The sequence below is a fragment of the Petaurus breviceps genome, unplaced genomic scaffold (assembly GCF_028583685.1).
Source record: "Petaurus breviceps papuanus isolate PSGF00001 unplaced genomic scaffold, PetGlider_PUasm1.0 90630, whole genome shotgun sequence".
Taxonomy (NCBI): Eukaryota; Metazoa; Chordata; class Mammalia; order Diprotodontia; family Petauridae; genus Petaurus; species Petaurus breviceps.
This window is the reverse complement of record NW_027187291.1, coordinates 351,663-375,554: the sequence shown is the minus strand read 5'-3', so window position 1 is coordinate 375,554 and position 23,892 is coordinate 351,663. Positions and strand designations below refer to the sequence as shown.

At 45.7% G+C, this 23,892-nt stretch overlaps 1 protein-coding gene across 1 annotated transcript; it reads right to left on the bottom strand.

Moving 5' to 3' along the window:
• Nucleotides 1-1,767: 1,767 nt before the first annotated feature.
• Nucleotides 1,768-20,648, bottom strand: GPR179 (G protein-coupled receptor 179). The gene is made up of 11 exons (XM_069064286.1): nt 19,563-20,648; nt 17,999-18,107; nt 12,407-12,494; nt 11,384-11,619; nt 10,641-10,709; nt 10,172-10,281; nt 9,567-9,805; nt 9,183-9,321; nt 8,695-8,800; nt 7,974-8,120; nt 1,768-6,998 (listed from the first exon to the last, which is right to left on the bottom strand). The coding sequence occupies exons 1-11, from the start codon at nt 20,360-20,362 to the stop codon at nt 1,902-1,904; spliced, it is 7,140 nt and encodes a 2,379-aa protein (XP_068920387.1). The 5' UTR covers nt 20,363-20,648; the 3' UTR covers nt 1,768-1,901.
• Between the last annotated feature and the right edge of the window lie 3,244 nt (nt 20,649-23,892).

Below are 23,892 nucleotides of genomic sequence, written 5' to 3'. Positions count from 1 at the left end.
CTTGCCAAAAGTGACACCCATATCTGTGCAGCTGCAGCTTGAGGATATACTATACCTAAGACTGTTCTCTATAGCTTGCTGTGTTAGTCCCAGGTACCCCAGTAGACTGGGCCTGTGAGTTTTACCTCTCCCTTTCTACTCTGCTGTATCTGCTAGCCCTGAAATTCTCTTCATCTTGTTCTGTTTAGATAGGTGTGGTTCTGAAAGTAGCCTTGGAATATAGGGCCAATCCCAAGGAGGCCTTTTTGTATTATTAAGATTTGTATTCTTTGTTTTTACATACACAAAGTACTTAACCTGCTCCTTTGAGGTACTTCTGAAAAGTAGAAGAACAGGACTTAGTGGTAGTAGCTGCTAGCTATAGACTGGACCTCCCTGCTTTTGTGTGCCCTCTTCTTTTGGGGATAAGGGTGGTTTCCAACATTGAAGCAAGAAGTGCCCTTTGGTCTCTTTCCCGGTAGAACTAGAGAGGAGGTCGCTGCAATCAATGAATGATAAAGGGCTGGGGGGAAGGAGAATTGTGATGAAGCAAGCAGTTTCGCTTCTAAACAAACTTTAGGTGGGAAAATACCTTCAAACCAACAAGGTTGGGATAGGGTCCCCAGGAGGTAAGCCTAGTGAACTGGGAAAAAGACATTTTAGTAACAAATCTATTTTGTTTTTTAAGCAATTGGGGTTAAGTAACTTGCTCAAGGTTACACGGCCAGTTATTTTGTGTGGGTGCCAAGTATCTGAGGCCGGAACCGATCCCGGGTCTCCCGACGCTGGTGCTCTTACTCACTGCGCCACCTGGCCACCCCAAGAAATCTATTCTGACAGAACTGAGGAGAAGGACTTTGTTTTTTCTTGACCCTTCCCTTGGGGGAGGGATTACCAAAAATTATTGTGAAAGCCTGGGTGGTGAACCTACGTTCAATCAGTTTTATAAAGAAAATCCATTGTTTTCCCTAGCTGTGGCATGCCTGATGATCAATAAATCAGAAAGCAGATAGGGAAAAAATAATCAAAAGTCAATAATATGACAAGATCAGTAAGACACTGCAAGCAGGTTCAGTCTTTTGCATAATTATCAGATGGGAACTTAACTAGCTGTAGTCTTCCTGACCTTGGGGACCGTGTTTCTATCCTGCGTGTGGGACAGCTCTGTCAGTATAATAGGACAGGAATTCTAGGGCAAATGTGGCCAACCCAAATGTTAGAAATTCCTGGTATGGTTTGATTTTTGTGTGTGTTCTAACAGACATTTGAACTATGATATTTGTGTACTTCAACATAGACCTGGGAGACCTATCAAAAATAGGTGGGGCAGGCAGGGACTGCCAACTGCTTTCCAAACCACACACCACTAAATTAAATGAGGAATCAAAACTCAAAGACCCTAATGACAAACTCGGAAGGTGCTTGACTGGGAGAATTCTCCAGAGGTGTTTGTCCTCTTGGTAGGAAGAGGTAAGTAGGAGACTAAAATTGAGGTGGGAAAGGTGTGTAGGTGGAGAATCAAAACCACTGGAGAATTCAAGTCAGACTTACAGTAATTTCTGGTTTGCTGAGGGGCAGCTAGGTGGCACAGTGGATAGAGCCCCAGTAAGGGGGGCTATCCTCCAAAGTCAGGAGGACCTGAATTCAAATCCAGGCTCAGACACTTAGTAGCTATGTGACCCAGGGCAAGTCACTTAACCCCAGTTGCCTCCAACAAAAATAAAATCAGTTTGCTTTTGACCTATTTAGAGGGGGAAGATACCAACTGACAACTCTTGGAACAGAATCCAGGGTTTGAAAATGGAATTTATTCTTTTTTAAAAAACTGTTTTATTGATAACCTGTCTTTTGACAATCATTTCCCACTTCAGGACACTTATTCCTAAAAAAGAATTTTAACCCACTTGGCCAATTTGAGAAAGTCAGTCCCTGGGTGAGACAGTTGGTGGAGTGGAGTCACCAGTTTGGCCCTCAGGGGAAGCTGTTCTTTGGCCCTCTGTTGTAGAGGAAGGCTGTTGATCTTTGACCTCTTGAATGTTGGTTTCTGAAGTTGGGCCAGCCTCTGGTTTTCCTTCTAGAACATTTTGGGGTTCTCTATCACCTTCAAAAGAACTAACAGTAACCTCAGGGACAGAAACTTTGCTTTCTGGAAGAAAGCCCAGAGGTCTGGGGACTGAAAGGCTAGATGGTTGACTTTTGATCTCTTGGACACTGGTCTCTGAGACTGGGCCAGCCTCAAGCTCACCTTCTAGAATGTTTTGGGGTCCTCCATCAACTTCAAAAGAACTGACGGTGACCTTAGGGATAGAAACTTTGCTTTCTGGAAGAAGACAACCCAGAGGTCTAGGAACTGCAAGGCTAGATTGCTTCTCTTGAACTGTTAGGGGGATTTCTACTTCAGTTTCTTCTGATGCCTGAGGGGCAGGTTTCCTAGGCAGGGCTTCTGTCCCTTCCCAGGGACAGATTTCTGCCAGGATACCCTCTGGTTTACTTCTTCCTAGTTCCAAGTCTTCCCAAGGGCATACTTCTGCTGTTATGCTTTCCATATTGCCCTGGCAAGGGGCTTTGGTTTTGTCTGGCTGAAGGAAACCACCTCCTGGGTCTGTATTCTCCCAAGGACAGACCTCTTGGCTAAGTTTCTCTGTTTTTGAAATGTGTTCTCCAATCTCTTTAGAGCTCCCTTTTCTAGGTGTTTTTCCCTTTAGTCCTTGGAACTCTACATCTGTACCCTCTGCCCCTTTGCTCATCTCCCAGGGGCAGATCTCTGTTTTCCCAGTGGGTTGAGGATCCTCTGCTTTGCTTGAACTCATCTTGCCCTCTGTACTTTCAAATATTTGGGAACTAGCTTTGAGTCCAGCAGTTTCATGAGGATCTGTTTGGAAGGGGGCATCCCCCAGGTCTGTGCTCTCCCACAGATAGACTGTCTCTCGCTGTCGGATTAGTCTCCCTTGTTTTTTATGTGTGGTGATAGTCACAGCTTGGGTATCTGATTTTTTAGAGGGTTTTCTTTTTTCCTCTTGAGATTCTCTGCCTTGATCCTGACTTTCTGTCACTTTCTCGGTTGGTCTTTCACTCACTTCCCAAGGACAGATTTCTGCTATGTTGCTTTCTGGCACATCAGCTTGTGGGTCAGTGGCTTCCCATGGACACACCTGAGTCACCCTACCCTCAACACTGCCACGTATTTGAGAGCTGACAGTGCCCTGAGTGTCTGCTTGGATAGACAGACATCCTGAATCTGAATCCTCCCATGGACAGATGGATGCCCTTGCTGCACTGAGTCTGATTCCTTCTCTAGAAGGGTGATGTTGAGTCTCTGCAGATATCCCTTTCCCAAAGGTTGCCTGATCTTTCTTTGGATATTCTCCATCTGTTTCCTGTCCCATTCTCCCTTTCTCTGTTGTTTTGTCACTCACTTCCCAGGGACAGATCTCTGCTTTCTTCTTGGAAGCATCCTCCTCCACTTCCCAGGGACATACCTCGGCTACTTTGCTGTCAGATGACTGGAAGGTCACTGGGACCTGAGCTGAGTGCATGCTATCATCCCAAGGACAAATGGATTCCTGCTCTTGACTCGGTTTTGCTACTTGTTTTGATGTTTTACCTCCCAGCTCTTCAGAGCTCCTCTTTTCTGGAGTTTTCCCTCTGTCCTCCTTGGATTCCCCATCTACCTCCTGTCCCAGTTCCCTTTTCTCAGTTGCTTTGTTTACCTCCCAGGGACAGATCTCTGTCTTTGCACTGGATAAAGCTGCTTCCACGTCCCATGGACACACATCAGCTGTTCTTCTTCCCACTCCCACACTGCTTAATACCTGAAAACCAGGTTTGAGATGACCAGTGGCTTGACTGCCTGTTTTTGAAGTGGAGTCCTCTGGGTCCAAGTTCTCCCAGGGACAAGTTGTCTCCCTGCCTGGGATTAGCCTCTCTGTCTTTTCCTGAGCAGGAATAGCTGTTTCTTTGAGTCCTGATTTTCTGAACTCTTTTTCTGTATCCCTGTGGGAATCCTCAGCTACCTCAATCTCCAAATCATTTTTCTCTCCTCCTACATCTGTTGGCTTGCAGGCTGTATCTACAGTGTCAGTAGACATAGTCTGCACTTCCCATGGACAGACCTCAGCTGCCCTGCTCCCCATACTACCTGATACCTGGGACCTGACTGTAGAAGATATTTCCCAGGGGCAGACTGCTTCCTGAGGCTCAGTCGATTTATCTAACTTTTTTAAAGCCATAACAGTTGATTCTTTGGATTCTCCCTTGTTCTCTTGGCATTCCCCTTTATTCTGTTCCACTGCCCTTTTCTCTGCTGCTTCACTCATCTCTGAGGGATAGATTTTCTCTTTGGCAGACCCTGTCTTACTTGGTTCAAGGGTTTCCCATGGACATATCTCTGCTGTCCTACTCCCCATAAGGCCAGGCACTTTAGCAAGGTCTGACTGTAGAGGAAGGACCTCTGGCTCTTTGCCTTCCCAAGGACAGGCTGTCTCTCTTTCTGGTTTCTCAGCTTCTTTCCAGGTAGAATCTCCAGCCTCTCCACACCTCTCTTTTTCAGAGACTCTTTCTCTTTCTTGTACCAGTTCTCCACCTGCCTCCTGGCCTGGTGTCTCTTTTCCAACTGTTTTGTTCATCTCCCAGGGACAGACCTCAGCTTTTTTGCTAGACAAATCCTCGTCCATTTCCCATGGACATACATCAGCTACCTTGTTTCTCACACTCTCTGAGACCTCTGAAGTCACTGGGGTCTGAGTTGGGCTGACTGAGGGACCCCTAAAATCTGTACTCTCCCATGGGCAGAGAGATTCCCATTCTTCACCCAGTTTCTTTTCATCTTTCCAGAGCACTGCTTTCCTGAAAGTCTGTTTTTCTTCTAGGGAGTGCCTATCTACTTCCTGTGGCAGTTTTTCTTTATCTCTTGTTCCATCACTCACCTCCCAGGGACAGATCTCTGCCTTGGTGCTGTCTTGTTTGTCAGCATCTACCTCAGTCACTTCCCACAGACATACCTTTGCTGCTCTTCTCCCTATACTGCCCAGTCCCTGGTGGCCATCTTTGGGTTGGCTTGTGTGTTGAGGACCTGGTTGGGGTGCAGGGCCTCCTAGGGCTGTGCTTTCCCAAGAACAGACTATCTCTCTGTCCTGCACCTGCTGCTCAGGCTTTTTCTGATCAGTGACCATCATTCCTTTGGGTCCTGACTTTTCAGGGGTTTTCCTCTTTTCCTCTTGAGCTCTCTGTTCTTGATCCTGTCCAAAAGTTCCTTTACTCATGTACCAGGGTAAGGCCTCTGCCTTTAGGCTGTCTGGTTTATCAGCTTCTAGTTCAGGGGCCTCCCACGGACATATTTCAGCTGTCCTGCTATCTGTGCTGTCAGGCAGCTGAGGACAAGCTTTAACTAGATTCTCATATCTCCCTCTTAGTTCTTTTTCTCTCCCAGGCATTACCTCAGTTGTCTCAACATCTCTGTTCTTGCTGAAAGGATCCTGTCTAGTCTGCTTTGGAGTGGCAACCCCCTTCCACTTTGCTTTCTCAGACCCAAGGGAAGGGCCCCTAGGCTTGCCCTCTCGTTCCTTGCTCCCCTCTTGGGGATAGCCAGCCAACATTCTACTGGTGTGAGTATTCTGCTGGTTCTGGATCGATTCCTCATCATCACAAGTAGCCAAAGCTGCTTGTTTGCTCACAGGTTTGGGCCGGCCTGCCCTCACAGTTTTAGTGGCCAACCCAGTACCCTCTTCAGAAGCCTTACTCTTCCCTACCCTTTCAGGACTGTCTACCCCATTTTCTTTCTCCTTGTAACTGCTCCGGGACTTGGTTAGAGCCTTGATGGCCAGTCCTAGGCTCCGCATGGAACCCTGTTGAATGGGAGTCTTGAGGCTGTGGGATTTGGGAAAGATCCTATGCTTTTCATCATCAGTCTCATTAACATCTTCCTCTGAATGCTCAATTCCAGCCCCTTCACCTTCTGTAGCCTCTCGCTTCTCCACTGCCACTGCCACAGAGAGAGCTTTAAAGAGCCGGGCTCGGGCTGGTGAACGACTCTCCCCTCTACCTGTCACTGGAGCAGGCTCCTGGGTCGTACTTTCTGCCTTGACTGGTAGTTCAGCATTTTCCCAGGGGCAAATATAGGTCAGTAAGGGGGGGTCTCGAGCTGGGGCTGGCACTGGGGATAGGGCAGGGGCTGGAGCTGGAGCCAAAGTTGATGTCGGGGATAGTGTCTGTGAATCTCCTAAACATGCCCCACCTAAAGCCAGGATGGGCGTGGAGATCTGATGCTTAATAGGGGAAGGTGGTGGCCATCTTCCCCATGTCTCATGAAGCTTCCCAGAGGCATGGGAACTGTCAACACTGCTGCTCTTGGCAGGTGATGGAGGAGGTGACAAGGAATCTCCTCGAGCTCTCTCTAGTCGCCTGGCTGATGGCCTCCTCGCTGGGCTCCCTGCCCCTGCTTTTCGCCTTTCCTCCCGCTCTAGTGCCAGCCTATAGCTCTCTTCCAAGTAGGCTTGGCTGGCCAAGAGCAGTGCCTTCTCCCTAGAGCCAGCTACTACACTGAGTGATTTCTGCAGAGAAGGAGGTTGTGCCCGGGGTATCCTCTCTCCCACTGCCAGGTTGTGAGCACTGGCTGACCTGAAGCCCAGCGGAGGAGGCACTTCCATGGAGTCACGGCTTCCTCCCCTTGAAGCCTTCTTTGCCAGCTTCCTCCGTAGAAGAGAATCAAGGAGTGGTGGGTCCTGCTCCCTTCGGTGGTCATAGGTACTGTGAGATTTGCGCAGAGTTGGTGGTGGTCTCTCAGGTGTCTGGACCCCAGAACTGAGGAGACGCCGCCGAGAAGAACGAGGAAAGCTGCCTCGACCTGGGGAGCTAGGGTCCCTACGGGCCACAGCCTCAGGGAACTCGGCCAGGCACCTCATAAAAGAGTGGCCCAATCCCCGACGGGAGCTGCCTCTCTTCTTGGGCAGGTGTGGGTTATTTACTGCCATCTTCTTGGTTTTGTGAACCTCCAGCTGGGCATAGAGCTTCTTTAATTCATCCTGTATAAATAGGTAGAATAATTTAGCTAAAGATGAAATATAACACACAGGTATGCCCTTGTCCCTTTTCTCCTCTCTCTAAATCAGAACTCCATTCAGCACCTGCCTTCATATAGGCTCTTAAATGGCAAAATCTTCCTTCCACTAAGCCATGTCCTCTTCCAAATTTTGCTTGAAATTTCTTCCATAAAGTCTTTCCTGGCTAACCCCCACTAGCTTCTCATAGCTATTTGACAGTAGGTCCATCTAGACCTGGACTCAGCTCATACTATCATCACTCACCAGCTGTGTGACATAGTAAAAGGAGCTTTTGACCCAGGAGTCTGGAAAGCTGAGTCTTAGCCCCAGGTCTACTGCCAATGACTGTAGCCTCAGGCAGTTTACTCCTAGGTCTCAATTCCCCCCCCCCCTTTAAAAAGAATAACAGCTGCCCTTCTTGGGTAAGTTGGGGGTCAGGGTGATTTCATTGCAGATTGGCAGCCTGCCTTAGGGAATTACCTGTTTGTGAGAATGGCATAATAGATGTGAAAGTACTTTGAACAAGATTTAATGGAGTCTTATATTGCTATCAAATGGTCCTCATTTTAATGACATCCTAACTTCAATAATAATGACCTGTGCTCTTTGAGCAAAGGAACTGGTTTAAGTGAGCTAGTATAGTCATAGAAAGGATAGAAGTGAGACCTCAAAGAGAACTTGCCATTGGGTATAGGAGGGAGTGATGGAGGAATCACCCAATGGCCAGACTTAACTTCACTGTGAGACATACATGGTTGGTACTTTTGCTGGGGGTGTTGGGGGGAAGACTAGCAAATGACTTAGTGTTGAGATGAAATCAGAAGACCAGGACAAGTGTGGAGGGAAAAGGTATTTGGGTGAAGAGCAGCAGGGAAAGGGAACTGGGGTGACTGCTGGCTTACTCTAACCAGTTATGAATAGCTGACATCAAAAGGAGATGAGGAGAGCAGCACCCACCCGAATGTCTCCAGGATCAAGGCTGCATTCACTCCATGCAGAAGCAATGCTGCTGTTGAGGCAGGAGCCTGATCTTTGCAGGTCCAGCTCATCCTCATAGACCTCAGCTGCGATCTCCTCCCGGGGAGGGACCCCTGGATTCAGGAACTGTAGTTGATAGAACAGAAAAAAGGTTTCCTTCCCTCCAGACTTCCCTTCTTCCCTGTTCTAGTGTCTCACCTCCACCTATATGTTCCCTTTGCTCTGCCCTTTGCCCCATTTTCCTTTGATCTTCAGATGACTCCAAGAAGGATCAAGTTATAGGTTTGAATTGGGACTCTAATACCAGGTTCTCCTTATATAGAGCTTCATAAGAGCTGTCTCTTCATTAGGAACAACCTTACTGATATATTTTTTCAGATCCTACCAATCCACTGAAAATATCATCACACCTGACCGAAGGGTCTTCAAGACTTCTTAAATTTTTTCCCCTAAGTATTAGGGGTAGAAATTTTCTCCTTCCATCAGATGCTATTACTCCTTTCCATTTCTTAGGCCTTATTTTATCTTTACCGTTTACTGGGACAGAGGCAGGAGGCAGGAGGTTGGTGGGAGCCTAGTGGCTTCAACAGGACACATATATCAACTCTTAGGTTGGAGTAACTTCATTCTCTTAAATGCCCCAGGGGAAAAAAAAATTAGAGAATGCCAGGAAGGAGGTAAACGGGCTGGGAGGCTTCACCTTGGGGAGAAAGAGCAGAGCCAGAGTCGTTGTGACTGTGCTGTGGGTGTGGATGAAGAAGAGAAGTAGGGTCCAATCTGGGTGTAAGGAAGGGACCAAGACGAACCTGTGAATTGAGTGAGAACAGGGAGCTATCGTGATACAGAGACTATCTCCTCTCTGCCCTCCACCATTCTTCATTGATTTTCTTGTCCTCCAATTCTTGAGAGCTGGGATGCAACATATTGGGTATGGGAGTGCCCCATATTTTACATATCTTAATAACACTTTTCCTTCAAGGCTTAGTTTAAGTAACATGTCTATGAAGCCTTCTAGACTACTCCAGAAGATTGTAATAAATGACCCGTCCCTCCTAATTTGGCTTTCCCTTTGAACTGCAACATTTAGTTTGTACTACTCTGCGCAGTACTTAATTATATGTTCTTGTATCGATCATTGTTATTCTATATATTTCCTCACCTCAAATATATTTGAGGAAGGGTCCTCACCTGGCTGCATGGAAGGCAGCAGAGACCAGAAGCTCATTGTGTAGAGCGATACCCATGTAGCGTGGCTCATGAAAGGCAGAGGGCACTGCCCGGGTGGCATAACAGAGGAAGCTTCCCCAACAGAGGAGGAGCATCTCAGCTTGGAGGGAAAAGAGTCAGAGGCTGGGACACAGTTGTCAACAACCAAGATCAAAGTGTCTAGTCCCCTTGTACAGAGGTGTGTGTAATGGGGAAACGGGAAAGGGGATCTTCTAGGGAGAGACACTGAGGAGGATAAGATGGGGGATATTAAGGAGAAAAAAGGCTGAGATTAGGCTGGCACTAAGGAAAGGTTAAAGGATTTGGAAAAGGGTTCTTTCTGGGGACAGGAATAGGGCATCTCACCCACAACCATGATGTAGTCCCAGCGATCATAGTGGCAGAGATAAAAGTGACGACCAGCAGATGTGTGACCACGAATTACCAGGGGTGCATGCTGGGCCCCCTTTTCCAGAGTGCCTACTGTCCAGGCTGCCAGGAAACATAGAACCAGGAGCAGGAGAAGCCCAAGGCGCTTCAGTAGCCGGCCACTGCTCAGGTGAGGCCCCCGTTGGGCTGTTCTAGACAGGAATAGCTGTAATACTCTGTAGGGAAAGGAAGAGTGTTGGGAGAGGCCTGAGGGCAAAGGGGTAGATTATAGAATAATGGGGAGGGGCTTGAGGATGTAAGGTGAAGCTGTGTAGTGATGGGGACAGGGTTGAGAATGTAACTGGGTGGCTTATATGGAGACGGGAAGGGACTTGAGAACCATGGAGTGGATTATGTAGTGACAAAGTGTGGTGATGGAATCAGAAAAAGCAAGATGATAGTTCTGGGGTCAACACTGAGAAATGCTTTACAGTGAAAGAAATATGGGTTGGGACCTGGCTTGTGCTTTCTGATGAATATAGGTACCAGAAGAGTAGGTTGGGAGAGCTGGAGTTGAGATGGTTTTTGCCCTCAGGCACTACCTGTATAGCTTGAGGGTGATGGTACCATAGACAATGACAAAGCCAAGCAGCCGCACCCACCGAAGAACTATGCATCGAAATATGCTTGGCTTGAAGTAGAGGATAAAGACCTGAGGCAGACAGGATGGAGAGTCAGGATCTGTAACAGCTATGGTTAACCTCTAGTTTTGTTTTTTGTTTTTTTTTTGGGGGGGGGTTCTCTTTACCCCACCCATGGCAGTTCTATCCCTTCACAGTTTGGAGCAGTCTAAGGGAAACAGAGTATGGGGTACCCCCCCCCCCATGATAGTTTCTAGATGCTTAGAGAGAGGGAGGTTGGTTAGGAAAGGGAACACAGGGAGATACAGAGTCCTAAGGAGGTTGGAAGTCCTAAAGACAGTTGGAAAAAGATATGAATACCTAAGTGGGCAGGGGGAAGTGAAGAAAGAACCTAGGGGCTAGGGTACCCAGACCCTGGCCATAAACTCACAGGGAAGTAGAGCAACAGAGATCCAAAGAGGATGGTCTCCAGTAACATGACCCCAGATGCTCGGATAGTCTGCAAGCCCCAGAGAAAAGGAAGGTTTCTGTGAGCAGGCATGGCACTGGGTGGGGATGGATTAGGGCTCTCAGTTTTAATTCAACCAGTGGTATCTCCCTACCTAAATATCCTCAGGCTACCTCACTCCATACCCCACCCATGGCTCTACCCCGGTCATTAACCTGAGTGAGGTGATGAAGTAGTTTTAGCTCTAAGCCTAAAGTTAGGAAGACCTGATTTTAAGTCCTGCTCCTGTGTGACCCTGGGCAAACACTTAACTGATGCCTGTCTCAGTTTTCTTGACTGTATAAAATGGGGATAATAATTGCACAATTACAGGGTTGTAAATAAAATATTCGCAAAGCACTTGGCACATAATAGGTGCTAGTGCTTGTACTCTTCCCTTACTACACTCTTGGTTCCCAGCCATACCTCTGGCCCATCCTTAGTCATCAGCAGACCTCTCCCCACAATTCCATTTTTCCCACTTCCAATCCTAGCCCCACCAACTCACAGCAGTGGTAGCCTGGACCCTAACTCCCTACTCTTGCCAGATTGAACAACAATGATCTCATCTGGGCATGGGCCCATTCAAACAGCACAGCTCACTGCTAGGGGGGCCTAGAGAAAATGTGCCTTGTTGGGATTATGATGCTGGAAAAGGGGAATTGATCAGGAAGAACTCAGCTTGCCTTGCTCCTGCGGCAGTGGTAGGAAATCAGCATGCTGAGAAAGACGGCCAACATACAGCAGGCTTGGCAAACCAACACAGCTGCTCTGAGCACCTGTGCCTCCTCCACCAGGCACGGTGTGGCATCCACACAGCTGGCACAGCCTTCTGGGCATGGATGGCACCGAAGCAATTGACTGGAACTGCCTTGGAGAGCCCTGTACTGTCCCATGGGCTCTGCATTGCTCTCACCTTCTCCTGTAAGAAAGACTCCGAGGATGTGAAGGAGAGGTGCTACCCATGAGTCCCCCATCTTAAGGTTTCCTACTTAACATCCTACCAATACCTCCCTTTCCCCACTATCATGGGGCCACCCTATTTTCCCTTCCTTTTGGCAGGTGGTGGTCAAATGGGGTGATGAAGTAGACACCCTTTATAAAAGTCTCCATGAAGATGTTTTAGACAATAGAAGTGAGAGGCTTTAGGTCCCTGTTGATCCATATCTGATTTGACTTCCAAAGATAGACCGGTTCTCTGTTCCACTTCCTGCCTTCCATGTCTATACTTTCTTCTCAACCTTTTGGCCCTTTCCCAACCCCTACTTTGATTCCCACAGGAACTTCAGGCCCTTCCCCTCTTTTTCAGTCTCCCAGGATGTGCTCCCAGCCTCTACTTCTTTCTCCCCCACAGTACTTTCTCAGTCAATCAATAAACATTTATTAAATGCCTACACCAGCTAAACACCAGTGATACAAAAAGAGGTAAAAGACTTGCCCTCAAAGAGCTTACATTCCAAAGCAGGAGACAACATGGAAACAAATCTATATAAAGCAAGCTATACACAGGATAAAAAAATAGTTAACAGAAAGAAGGCTTCCTATAAAAGGGGGGGGGGCGGGGCAGGGCTGTTAGTTGGGACTTTTTGGAAGCCAGAATGGTCATTAGTCGGCAAAACTGAGGAGGGAAAGTGTTCCCAAGCATGGTTGAGATTAGGTGCCTCCAACCTGGGAAAAAAGACACCACTGGCAAGATCTGAGGTACCTACCTAGGGGGAGACTGGGTCCATAGAAGCCTGGTCGGCAGCGGCAGAGGTAGCGACCAAGGATGAAGCCATGACTCTCCAGGGGGACACACTGCAAAGGGAGTAAAGAACTGCATTGGTATGGGAAGTGGAAATTTCCAAGTTGAGTCTTTTTGTCTCTAGGTAACACCCCCCCTACCCCCATCCCCACCCCCCCTCCCCACACACAGGAATACCATGAAGATCCAGCTCCTTCCAAAAAATAGGAAATCCTTTTTTGCCCAGTCATATTTCCCCTCTCCTCCCTTATATCCCTTCTGTCCCTGCCTGTGACCTGAAGGTTAGGAATCAGGGGCTCCTTATAAAGGAAGCCTATCTCTTGTTTTATTGGGTCCCTTTTGTTCTCTCCCCCAGAAATCCAATGCCCTTGGCATTCTGGTGGTGGAAAAGGACCCTAAGGGGTAAATATCTTCCTCTTTTGGGGGGCTATATGGCTTCAGTGAGAGACTGCACACCCCATCAGAAGTGATGCCAGGAGAGTGGGAGGCCAAAGCCAGACTTTTATTTTTCCATATCTCAGTCTGTTCAAGATAAGGAAGGAATAAGATCAAATTTGATAGATGATTAAAGTTATCTCCAAATCTAAATCCTGATCTCCAACCTCTGCCCAGAGCTTTACCCTCAGTTTCTACCTCATTCTCCACCTCACAAAAGTCAAGGAATAAATGTTTGTTGACCTCTTGTAATGGTAATGGAATTTAAAGATCCCCTTGTATTGGCTTGGTTTTCAATTAAAGTATAAAAACCCAGAGCTTGTAAATCCCACTTGTGGGGATAGACTTGTTGACTGTGAAGAGAGGGGGCTGAAGTGGGAGGAGCTGGTGCTCTGGATAGAGAGGTCCAAGCAGAGAGAGGCCAGAATAACTTTTGGGAGCAGCATCATGGAGGGGGGGGGGGAGAGAGAGAGAGGGGCAGAGATAGGAAGACAGGAATAGGATTGCCAGATGAAGACCTGAAGCCACCTGGAGTGCTAAGGGCCAGTTGGAGCTGCCCAGGACTTTTCAGAGCTGCCACCTGGAGCTGTCCAGACCTGAGAAGGCATGACTGTGGTGCCAGTATTTTTTTCTGTCTGTTTTGATGTTATTTTGCCAGATTTGTCTGCTGCTAAAGGACAGTGCTGTTGTTGCAGAGGTCCCGGAACCTTGCTGTTGGTTCAGAAGCCCTGAAGGAGGATTTTATTGTTGTATGTTTACAGAAATCCTGGAGAAGGATCTTGCTGATGTTTTCAGGGGTCCTGAGACTGTTCTGCAGGCAGAGTGAATTCATGAGGACCCTGGCAATGTATGTTGTGGCTTTGTTAAACTTTGTCTTCCCAGGAAAAGGGATTGCTGAGAACTTGTCTTGGGTCAGGATGAAGAAAAGACCTCTCCTTTGGGTATCGAATGCTGTGATGATATCTTAACTTTGTTGTGGCTTAGGGATAGATGGCCTTTGTGCTCTCCACTTCCCCTTTGAGAGGGTGATTGGTGGTGATGGATGGTATTGTAATTCAGTTGTGATCCAGGGATGGAAAACTTTTGACTTTTATACTTTGTGACTGACCAAATGAATGTACTTTGTTTATGATTAGTTTATGGAAACTAATCTCCAGTTGAATAGAGAGAAGACTGTGATTGACTACATGAATGTATTTTCCAGGGGTGGAGTACTTGGACCTTAGTACTTTGTGACTGAATTGAGGACTTACTAAATTATTGAGTTACACATGGTGAATGTTGTATTTTGATTTTCTGTGAATCTTTTGCCTTAATCTCTCACTGAATAAATGGAGTTTCCTATGCTTGTAATCTGAACCTGGAAGTTGCTTGTGCTTGGTGTTACACCTCTCCTTCCTCAAAATGCTTAACTGTCTCTCTCTCTGATTTCTCTATTTCTTTTGATGACCATGCATAGGTACAAAGGCTCTAACCCTTGTTCATCTTTGACTCTTCCCTCTTTCTCACCTCCTATAGGTGTTCCATTGCCAAGTCCTGTCTATTCTATTATCACACGATCATCTCTCTATACTCACTCTGCCCTAGTTCAGACTCATCATTTTGGGTTTTTTTTTCCTAAGCTATAGAAATAATCTTCTGCCTTCTTCCTGTCACTAGTTTATCCCTGTCCAATTCAATTCAGTAAATGCTTATTGAGGGTCTACTATGTGTAAGGCACTGGAATTTTTTTTTTAATTGTCCCTGCCCTCAAAAGGAGTTGAAAGTGTAGGTTTGGGTGGCTGGACAGGAATTATGAGTACATGAATGAGGAAATGTCCTCACCTGGCTGCATAGAAGGCATTTAGAATTTTCTACTAGGTGATAAAACATATAATAAGATAATAAATATGAGACCATGTGAATAGGAAGTAAACACTGACAACCAGGGGATTAGGGAAGGCTTCCCATGGTGACTGGCAAATGAGCCTTGAAGGAAGCTAAGACTTCTAGGAGGTGGAAGGAGAATGGAGTATATTCTAGATATAAGGAAACAACTTGTGCACGGCCAGCAATGGGACAATGCAAGTTCAGAGAACAGTTAAGTAGGACATTTGGCTTAAGCATAGATTTTATTATTATAATGATATAATGATTTTTATCATAATAATATAATGGTGACGATAATGATAATGTATCATGGTAGATAGAACCTCAGACATGGAGTCAGGAAAACCTAAATTCGAATCCTGCTGAAAAACCTTACTAGCCATGTGACACTAGTTAAGTTACTTAACCTCTTTGTGCCTCAGTTTCTTCATCTGTAAAATAGGGGTAATAATAGTACTTACCTCCGAAGACTATTACAAGGATCAAATAAGAGAATACATGTTAAATGTTTTGTGAACCTTAAGGAACTGTTAACTATTATAATGTTAGCTAATAATAATAATTATTATTTTTTAGCTTTTTTTTTGAGGGGGGAATACAGGGCAATTGGGGTTAAGTGACTTACCCAAGGTCACACAGCTATTAAGTGTCTGAGGCCAGATTTGAGCTCAGGTCCTCCTGACTCCAGGACCAGTGCTCTATTTACTGTGCCACCTAGCCATCCCCTTAGCTAATAATTATTAATCTAGCACCCTCCTACCACTATATCTTTGTATAGCCTGTTCCTCTGTGGCTTCAATGTCTTTCCTCTTCACTTCCAGCTCTTAGACTTTTCAGCTCCCTTCTACAGTCAATTCATTTGCCACTTCCTAAGGGAAGACTTTCCTGATTGCCAGTGTGGTTAATACCCTCTTCCTCTTGCATTTATTATTAATATATATTATTATATTATCTTACATTTATTATTTGTTTATATATTATATACATGGAAAGGTATACTGGAGGCAATTTTTAAGGGTCTTTAAATACCAGGTTGAAAAGTTTCTATTTCATCCTAAAGGTATTAGGAAGCCACTGAAGATTTTTGAGGAGGGGAGTGACATGCTCAGAGCTATACTTTAGGAAGATTATTTTGGCAGTTGTGTAGGAGATGGATTAGAGGAGGGAGACTGAAAGCAGAGAGGAAAAATGAGGAAGGTATTATGATAACCCAAATGAAAGGTAATGGGGACCTTCACTGGGAGTAGGAGGGAGTGTATGGTTAAATGAGTCCAGAAAAGGAGACAAATTTGAGAGCTATAGTGGAAGTAGCATCCATTAGATTTGGACAAGTAAGTAGGTTAAGGGAGAAAGAAGAGTCCTGAGCTTGTGAATTCGGGTGACCAGAAGAAATAGAGAAGTCTGGGGTATTTTGAGTTTTAGGTACCTGCCAGACATCCACATGGTAAGCTGACTCCAAATCACCTTTCCAATTGTAGCTTACATTACTCCCCTTCTTTCTGTCATAGTCAAACAGGACTACTCACCATTCCTCCTTCTCATCTTGCCCTCTGTTTTTTCTATGGCTTTGTTCACACTGACCTGGTCTAGAACATACCTTTTCCCTTGCCTTGAAAGCATTTCTTTCCCTCAAGGATTGGTTCTATCATCTCCTCAATGAAAGCCTCCTTCCTCAAAAGAAAGTGATCTTTTTCATAACAATATTCTCATAACACTGTTGTGACTTCTATTTTTCACTTGCATATTCTATATTGTCATTACTTGTGTCTTTCCCTCCATTGAATTGGAAACTACTTGAGTGTAGGTCCGTGTCTTATTTCATAGTTCTTTCCTAAAATCCTAGCATAGTACCACACATATAATAGGTATCTTTTGAATTGAATTTGGTGAAGTAATTTAGCAGGATAGAACTAGGGAGAGTCTTTGCCCAAGCTCTGACATTATTGCAAAAGAAAAATAAATGATAGGGGAGAAGAAGAGAAAAGGAGGATGGGAGAGACATTGTACTCTCATTGACTCAATGGGATAGAGCAATGATAAAGAAATCGAGATCATAGTAAAAACTATGTCCCTGTCTTAGCCCCTTGCTTTTCATAGAATTTAGCTGTTGTCTATTCCTGAGGAGATTTATTCAGTTGTCTCAAACATTGGAGATTACAGATGTCCTCCAGATATGAATGATTTAGAATCAGCCCATCCCTTTTCCTGAAGAAACCACTTGAATCACATACTTGACCAATGAGTCAGATCATCTTTGTAAAGGAAGGGTAATTCCAGATGTCTCCACCAAATGTATACACACTCCAGTTAGCTCATAATTCTGTAATATTTTTGCTTTTTCAGAAAATAAATTGTGTACATATATTTTGGGACACTCACTTTTGGGGAGACACTCTGTATATGGTTACATACCCTCATCTCTATTGCATTTTAGAGACATCTCTATTGGAATGAAGGCCTTGGGTTGACTTCTGTCCAAGGCAGATATGAGATTTCCTAGAATCAGGGATCATAGATTTTGAACTGGGAGAAACCTTAGTCTAAACCCCACATTTCACAGATGAGGAAATTGAGGCCCAAAGGGATTAAGCAGTTGGCCTGAGGGTCATAAAGACAGGAAACAGCAGAGCTGGGATTTGAGCCCAGGTCTCCTGACTCCAAATCAATTAATCAACAAGCATTTATTAAGTGCCTACTATGTTCTGGAAACTATTCTGAATGCAAAGGATATGAAGACAATCCATACCTTCATGTAATCAACACTCTTCCTCTATATCGTGTTCATTCATAATAAATATGAGTGAGGTAGGTCTTTGGAATTCCTGAGGTGATTCTTTAGATTCAACCATCACCTCTTCTTAGCTCCACTCCATCACTTATAATGCCTCAGTGTTGATGTTGGTAGTTGCCGATCTGTTCTTCTATCCCTTTTTCTGTGGCTCTCTCTCTATAGTCTATTTTCTGTCCCCCAGTCACCAGGAAGTGTCCCTGGTAAGGAACAGACCCTGAAGTATGGAGAGGAAGTATGCACTGGCATATTGGCAGCTTTAGGGAAAATAGTTGGGGACAGAGCATAAATGGGCACTCTGGAGTCATCACTATGGTCTCAGTTCAAACTGTGGGAGTTGAGATTTGTTTCTGCTACTTCTGGTGGTGTAGGTGACAGGAAAAGGAAATGGGACATGAACTGAAATCCTGAGACCAGGAGTCCACTACCCCACATCCACCCACCCCAACCTCAATCAGTCCATACCTGGGTGCTATTGAGGTCACACTGGTGTGTATTGGAAAACCAGCCAGGGCCACTGGCACATTGATTGATGTCCACACTCTGAAGGTCCACATCCATCTGCACCAACCCCCTGAAGCAGAAAGGGTGGGGAATGGGACACCTTCCTCCTGGCCATGTTTCTGTGGGAGAGCTTCTTCCCTAGCAGGGACATAGCTCTCTCCCATGATGCTCCATACCCCCTACCCCCACCCCTCCCTGAACTTTTCTACTGCTTTGATGGCTCTTTGATGAGTTTGGGGATGGAAGGGGAATTTTGACTGGGACAGATAGAACTGAGCTGTAAGTTCCTCTTCCCAGTTCATGTCTAGGGGAAAGGAAGAGTCTGAGACTGGAGGAGTTGGGCACCACCAATGGCAGGGGCTCAGTCTGGAGGGCTAGGATTCTATCAGGAAAGGATTTACACATTTATTCAACCATCCATGCACACACACACACACACACATACACACACATGCGCGTGCAGGCGACATTACATTCCCTGTACTGTTCACACTCTTCTTCCTTGCTCTGGGCAAATAGGAGAAGGCTGAGAACAGATGAGTTGGATGCCTGTTAGGTGGAGAAGCATCTTGCTTGGGGGGAGCAAAGTAGGGGAGCCAACAACCAGAAATGAAATGAACACCTGGGACAACCTCCCTGCCCTGTCCAAGGCTGTGATCATGAAATCTTTGCCTTTGCCTTGCTTGTCCAGCAGCTGTTTGAGTGCTCAGGTGTTCCAGGTTCCCTGCTTGACTTGGTGGATCTTTCTCATAAATTGTGACAGAGCTGGGGGAGGATAGGGCAGGTCAGTTGTTAAAGGGTATCCGTGCTCCATTGGTAAAGGCAGAGCAGATCTGATCATCTTCCTGGTCAATGGGCACTGTACACCTGAGATACTGGAAAAAGTCCAAAAGGACTTGGAAACTGAGGCAGCTTCTAGAAAGGATGGGCCTCCTAAAACTTGATTCACCTAGGGAAAGTCCTCTTTCAGAGTTCTAGTGGTCAAGAGACAACCTCTGCACTAGCTCCCCATGTAACTTGGAAGTTAGGATTATATGTGGTCACTATTTTTCTCCTTTTCTCTCATCTTCCACACAACAGAAAAATGCTCACCTGATTGCACACATATCTACACCAAAGATAAGTGGACACACATCTGTATATATACACTTACATACACGTGAACATATGAACAACTGTACATACTTGTACATGCCTGCAACCAAACCTGTGCTACATTCGTGTAAAAATCCAGGCATGAATACATATGCACATAAATATTTGTCAGTTGTTATACAAATATGTAGTCCAGCATGAGTAGGTAGATAAGTTATACATATACATAAAATGTGTCCTATATTCCTATATCTACACCCACACAGAGATTCCAAAGCATTTACATACACATACCAGTATGCAATCCATATATGTATACATTTACATACATGTATACACAGTACTTATAGAAACAGCACACATGCATATATACATATGTGCACACATGTTATTTACTTACACACAAATGCACAAGTGAAAACATACTCACCTGACCTCTGGACTGAGATCGGGTTTGAGCCCATAGAAGGTGGTTGAAAGCTCAATTAACCAGCCAGGTCGGAGTCGACCCCCTTGACACTCCAGAAAAGGGGGTGAGAGGCGAACATGACTTGTGTCACCTACATACCCATCCCCCCGTGGCCATTTGGGGCTGTCCAGGCTGCCCAGGTCATTGCTTAGTACCCGCTTTCTTAGGCCCATGGTGACCCCAACACCAGCTGGCCTTGCTTCCTGGACTCTGGACATTGACAAATCCTGCAAGAGTGTCTCCTCTCCTGTCCTGGTGGCTCGAAGTACCAGCTGAGGCAAGGTAGCACCAGGGGCTGGATTGAAAGTCAGTGATGCCCGGTATGCCTTTGGGTCACCCTCAGCCACACTTCGTACCAATGCTTGGTACCACTCTATGTCCTCCTCCACACTGGACTCCCGGATGTCATTGGCCTGGAGCAACATGTTGAGGAAATTTGCTGCCTGTGCCAAGGTACCTGCAGCTCCCTGCAGGATTTGGGGGAGTCCCAGGCTGGCCCCGGCTCCTTGTGCCTCATAGCGTCCACTGCAGTTGGCTCCAGCCAGTTTCTGGGCATCCCCAGAATAAAGGAAAGCCAAAGCTGCCTCTGCCCCTTCTGGAGGTGCCCAAGTGGGCACAGCTCCTAGTTTGCCTTGGGAAGCCAGGAGGGGTAGAGATCGAGGGTCTCGGGGACCACCCAGGGCCCAGTCACAGAAGAAACACCAGCTCAGTAGCCCCCAAATGCCAGGGGCCATCACCTGTGCCCTGATGCTTACCCTCATGCCAACTGCAATGGATTGTCCAACCTCTGAGAGACTTCAGTATCCAGGTCACCTGAGGAGGTGAACAGTTCAGGAAACTCTGGGAAGAGGCTGGCTCCAACCTAGAGAGATTATTGTCTTCATGCGAGCTGAAAATGTGCCTTTCTCTCTTGCTCTCCCTGTCTCTCTATCTCTGTTTCAGGCTCTATCTCAGCTGTTTTTCCTTTCTCTTTAACCAACGTCACAGGCTAGCTTCTGGATGTAGGCAAAAGGGCCCTGCCCCTTCTCGCTCTTCAAGCACCCCCCCCCAACCTAGATACCGATGTTATTATTGCTATGTTCCCCCCCCCCCCCAATTCAGCCTACCCTTCTATCCCAACATCTGCTCTAAACAGAGATAGACACAGATGAGATGGAAGGGAAGAGAGATGGGAGGGGAATAGTCTGGAATTCTCTCTCTCTGTCTCTCCCCCCTCCCTCCTCCACTCCCCTCTGTCTCCCTCTCTCCCTCCCTCCCGCTCTCTTGCTCCATTAGGAGATATGGGCAAATCCGGGATGGGGAGCCATAGCAACCATGGGTGAGCTAGTGGCCCCCCCTTCCCACACCTATGCTCTACTCAGCCTTGTGGCAGGAATTGTTATAAGGCTTGATGAACAGCCAGGTTGTGTCCCCAGGCAAGATACTCTTTCTTGCTTCTTCCCTCCCCCAAATTTGGAGATGGGGGTGGGGTGGGGTTGGGGAAGGGTTAGAATTGTTTCTGGAACCAGGGATCATAGCAATAATAACATCGCTAAACATCATTTTAAGGTTTGCAAAGTTATTTCTTTACCACAACCCCATAAAGTAGGTAGTAAAAATATCAAAGCCATCATTCACTGGAAATCATCTGTTGTGTCAAAATAAAATATACCCATATATTTGTTAGAATGCATGGATACCCTCATTTTACAAATGTGGACACTGAGACTCGAAAAAGTCAAATCACTAACCTAATATCACCCAGCCAGTAAGTAAGCATCTGAACCACAATTTAAGCCTCACTCTTGACTCTCTCCACTACAACACACCATAATGACAGCAGAATTAGAAGGAATCTTATAAACGTCTTTGCTTTATGAAGGAGGAAAGTTGGGCCCAGAGAAGATGAGACTTGCCCAAGGCCATGTAACAGGTGGATAGCAAAGCCAGGAGTAAAACACAGGTGTCTTAATTTTTTTTCTACTCTATCACAAACTGCAGCTGCTGTTGCAAATGATAATTATAATAATGTTGTCATGATGGAGTAGCAAAGAGAGACATAAAGGGATCTTTTTATGGTTTTAGAAGTTAGAATGTAAGGTCCTTAAGACCAGGGACTGTTCCCCTGCCATTCCCCCTCCCCTCTTCCTCCCTCCCTCCTTCCCTCCCTCCCTCTTTACCTCCTTTCCTTCCTCCCTTCCTTCTTTCTTTTTCTTTTTCCCTTCCTTCCTTCCTTCCTTCCTTCCTTCCTTCCTTCCTTCCTTCCTTCCTTCCTTCCTTCCTTCCTTCCTACCTTCCTTCCTTTCTTTTTCTTTCTTTCTTTCTTCCTTCCTTCCTTCCTTCCTTCCTTTTTAGCATTTAGTAGTCACTGAATAAATATAATCTGTCAATCAACTGTTAAATTCGTATTCTCCCTCTCCTTCCTTTGTTGGTTTTAATCTTGTGATGCTAATCTTCCTGATCTTCCCCAAGTGAGGAGATGGCCCTGAACATCAACTCCCCCTCTGTCATACTGGAACCAGTGCATGTGTCTCTGGGTCCCAGATGCCTGAGACAAGCACCTGAGGCTGGGATAGCAGGGTCCCTGTGGGAGGCCCCCCACAACAAAGCTCTTGCCTTCCCTTTCATTCTCCAGTGACCTTTTCTATCATTGATGACTCCCCTCTACTTTCCAGGCTATTCCTGGCCCCAGATTTACATTTCCCTTTGATAGAGGTAAGAGTTGTCCCCTTCTTCTACCTTTACTGAATCTCTTTTCTTGGTCTTTCCTCAAACCTTGATGCTCCTGAGTTAGAAGGGAAGAAAAAAAGGGGTAATTTGAATGGCTCTCAACCCCACACAAAGAACCTCCAGTCCCCCTCAATGTGTTCCATATCTGCTGCTAATTCAGCCTAAGCTGAATTACAGACAACAGAGAAAGGACAGAGATGGAACCTATAGTCAATACAGTACAATGGAGTAAGGGCTGGACTTGGAATCCAAAGATCTGGGTTTGAATTCCTCTTACTAGTTGTGTGTTCATGAGCAATTCCCTTAACCTCTCAGAACCTCTACATCTTCATCTGTAAAACAGAGGTGATGTTTTCACTATCTACTTCACAGGGTTATTATAAGGAAGGTGCTTTAGATGGGGATTATTTGGATTGTTTTTGAATGATTAAACCTGATATCTTTGTGGTATCTTTTGGTTGATTAGTAGGATTGGGTGAGTCTTTTTTTTTTTAGAGGGCAGTTGGGGTTAAGTGACTTGCCCAAAGTCACATGGCTAGTTTTTATGTTAAGTGTCTGAGGCCGGATTTAAACTCAGGTCCTCCTGACTCCAAGGCCAGTGCTCTATTCACTGCGCCACCTAGCCACCCCTTGGGTGAGTCTTGAATGAGCCTGATGTTAGGGGTCAGAAGATCAATTACTGTCCAGTAGCATCATAGAATAGTAGAGACGAATAGACTCCGGAGAGCATCTCATCCATCCTTTCCTTTTATTTTTTTGTAGAAAGTAATTTTATTTTACTTTTTTGGAGGGCACTTGGGGTTAAGTGATTCGCCCAAGATCACACGGCTAGTTTTTGTGTTAAGTGTCTGAGACTGGACTTGAACCCAGGTCCTCCTGACTCCAGGGCCAGTGCTCTATTCTGTGCCACTTAGTTGTGCTTAAAGTAACTTTATTTTAAAATAATTTTATTGCTATCTTTGGTTTTTATATCACCTATATTTCCCATTGAATCTCTCCTCCAACTTTCCCAGAAAGCTTTATAATCAAGGATAATAATATGTAATGGAAATGCAAATTTAAAGATCTTCCCTGCCCTTAGGCCCTCAGAGACACTGAGAAACTTCCTTGATTTGAAAATATACCCTGCCTCCTAATAGGCTGAATGTGGTCTGTGGCAGGAGGCTTGGTTTTCAGGAATGCCCACACCTTGATACTGTGTGATTGGGCAGTGGGTCAAGAGGGTGGTTACATTTTCTGACCCAGGAGGAGGCTATATAATCCCTGATGTGAGGCTTTGCTTTGGGGCTCACTTTGAGAAGTGTTCTGTGATTTGATCAGATGATACTCTGGGAAGCCGTTGTTGAGAGCCCCCCAGCTTTGAAAAACCCAGATGTTGATTTGGTATGGATGTAATGGTTGGACAGTTTGGAAACCTGTCTACTTGATCTGTTTCTCTGTCTTGATAATTCTGTCTGTATACTCTGAAGTTCAGGGTGCTGACCTTTTCCCCCTGAACTAGATAAATGATACATATTTGACTGATTAAAGTAAGCTTGTTAACCCATTTTGAGTTGCTTTCCTTTAACAAAGCAGATCTATG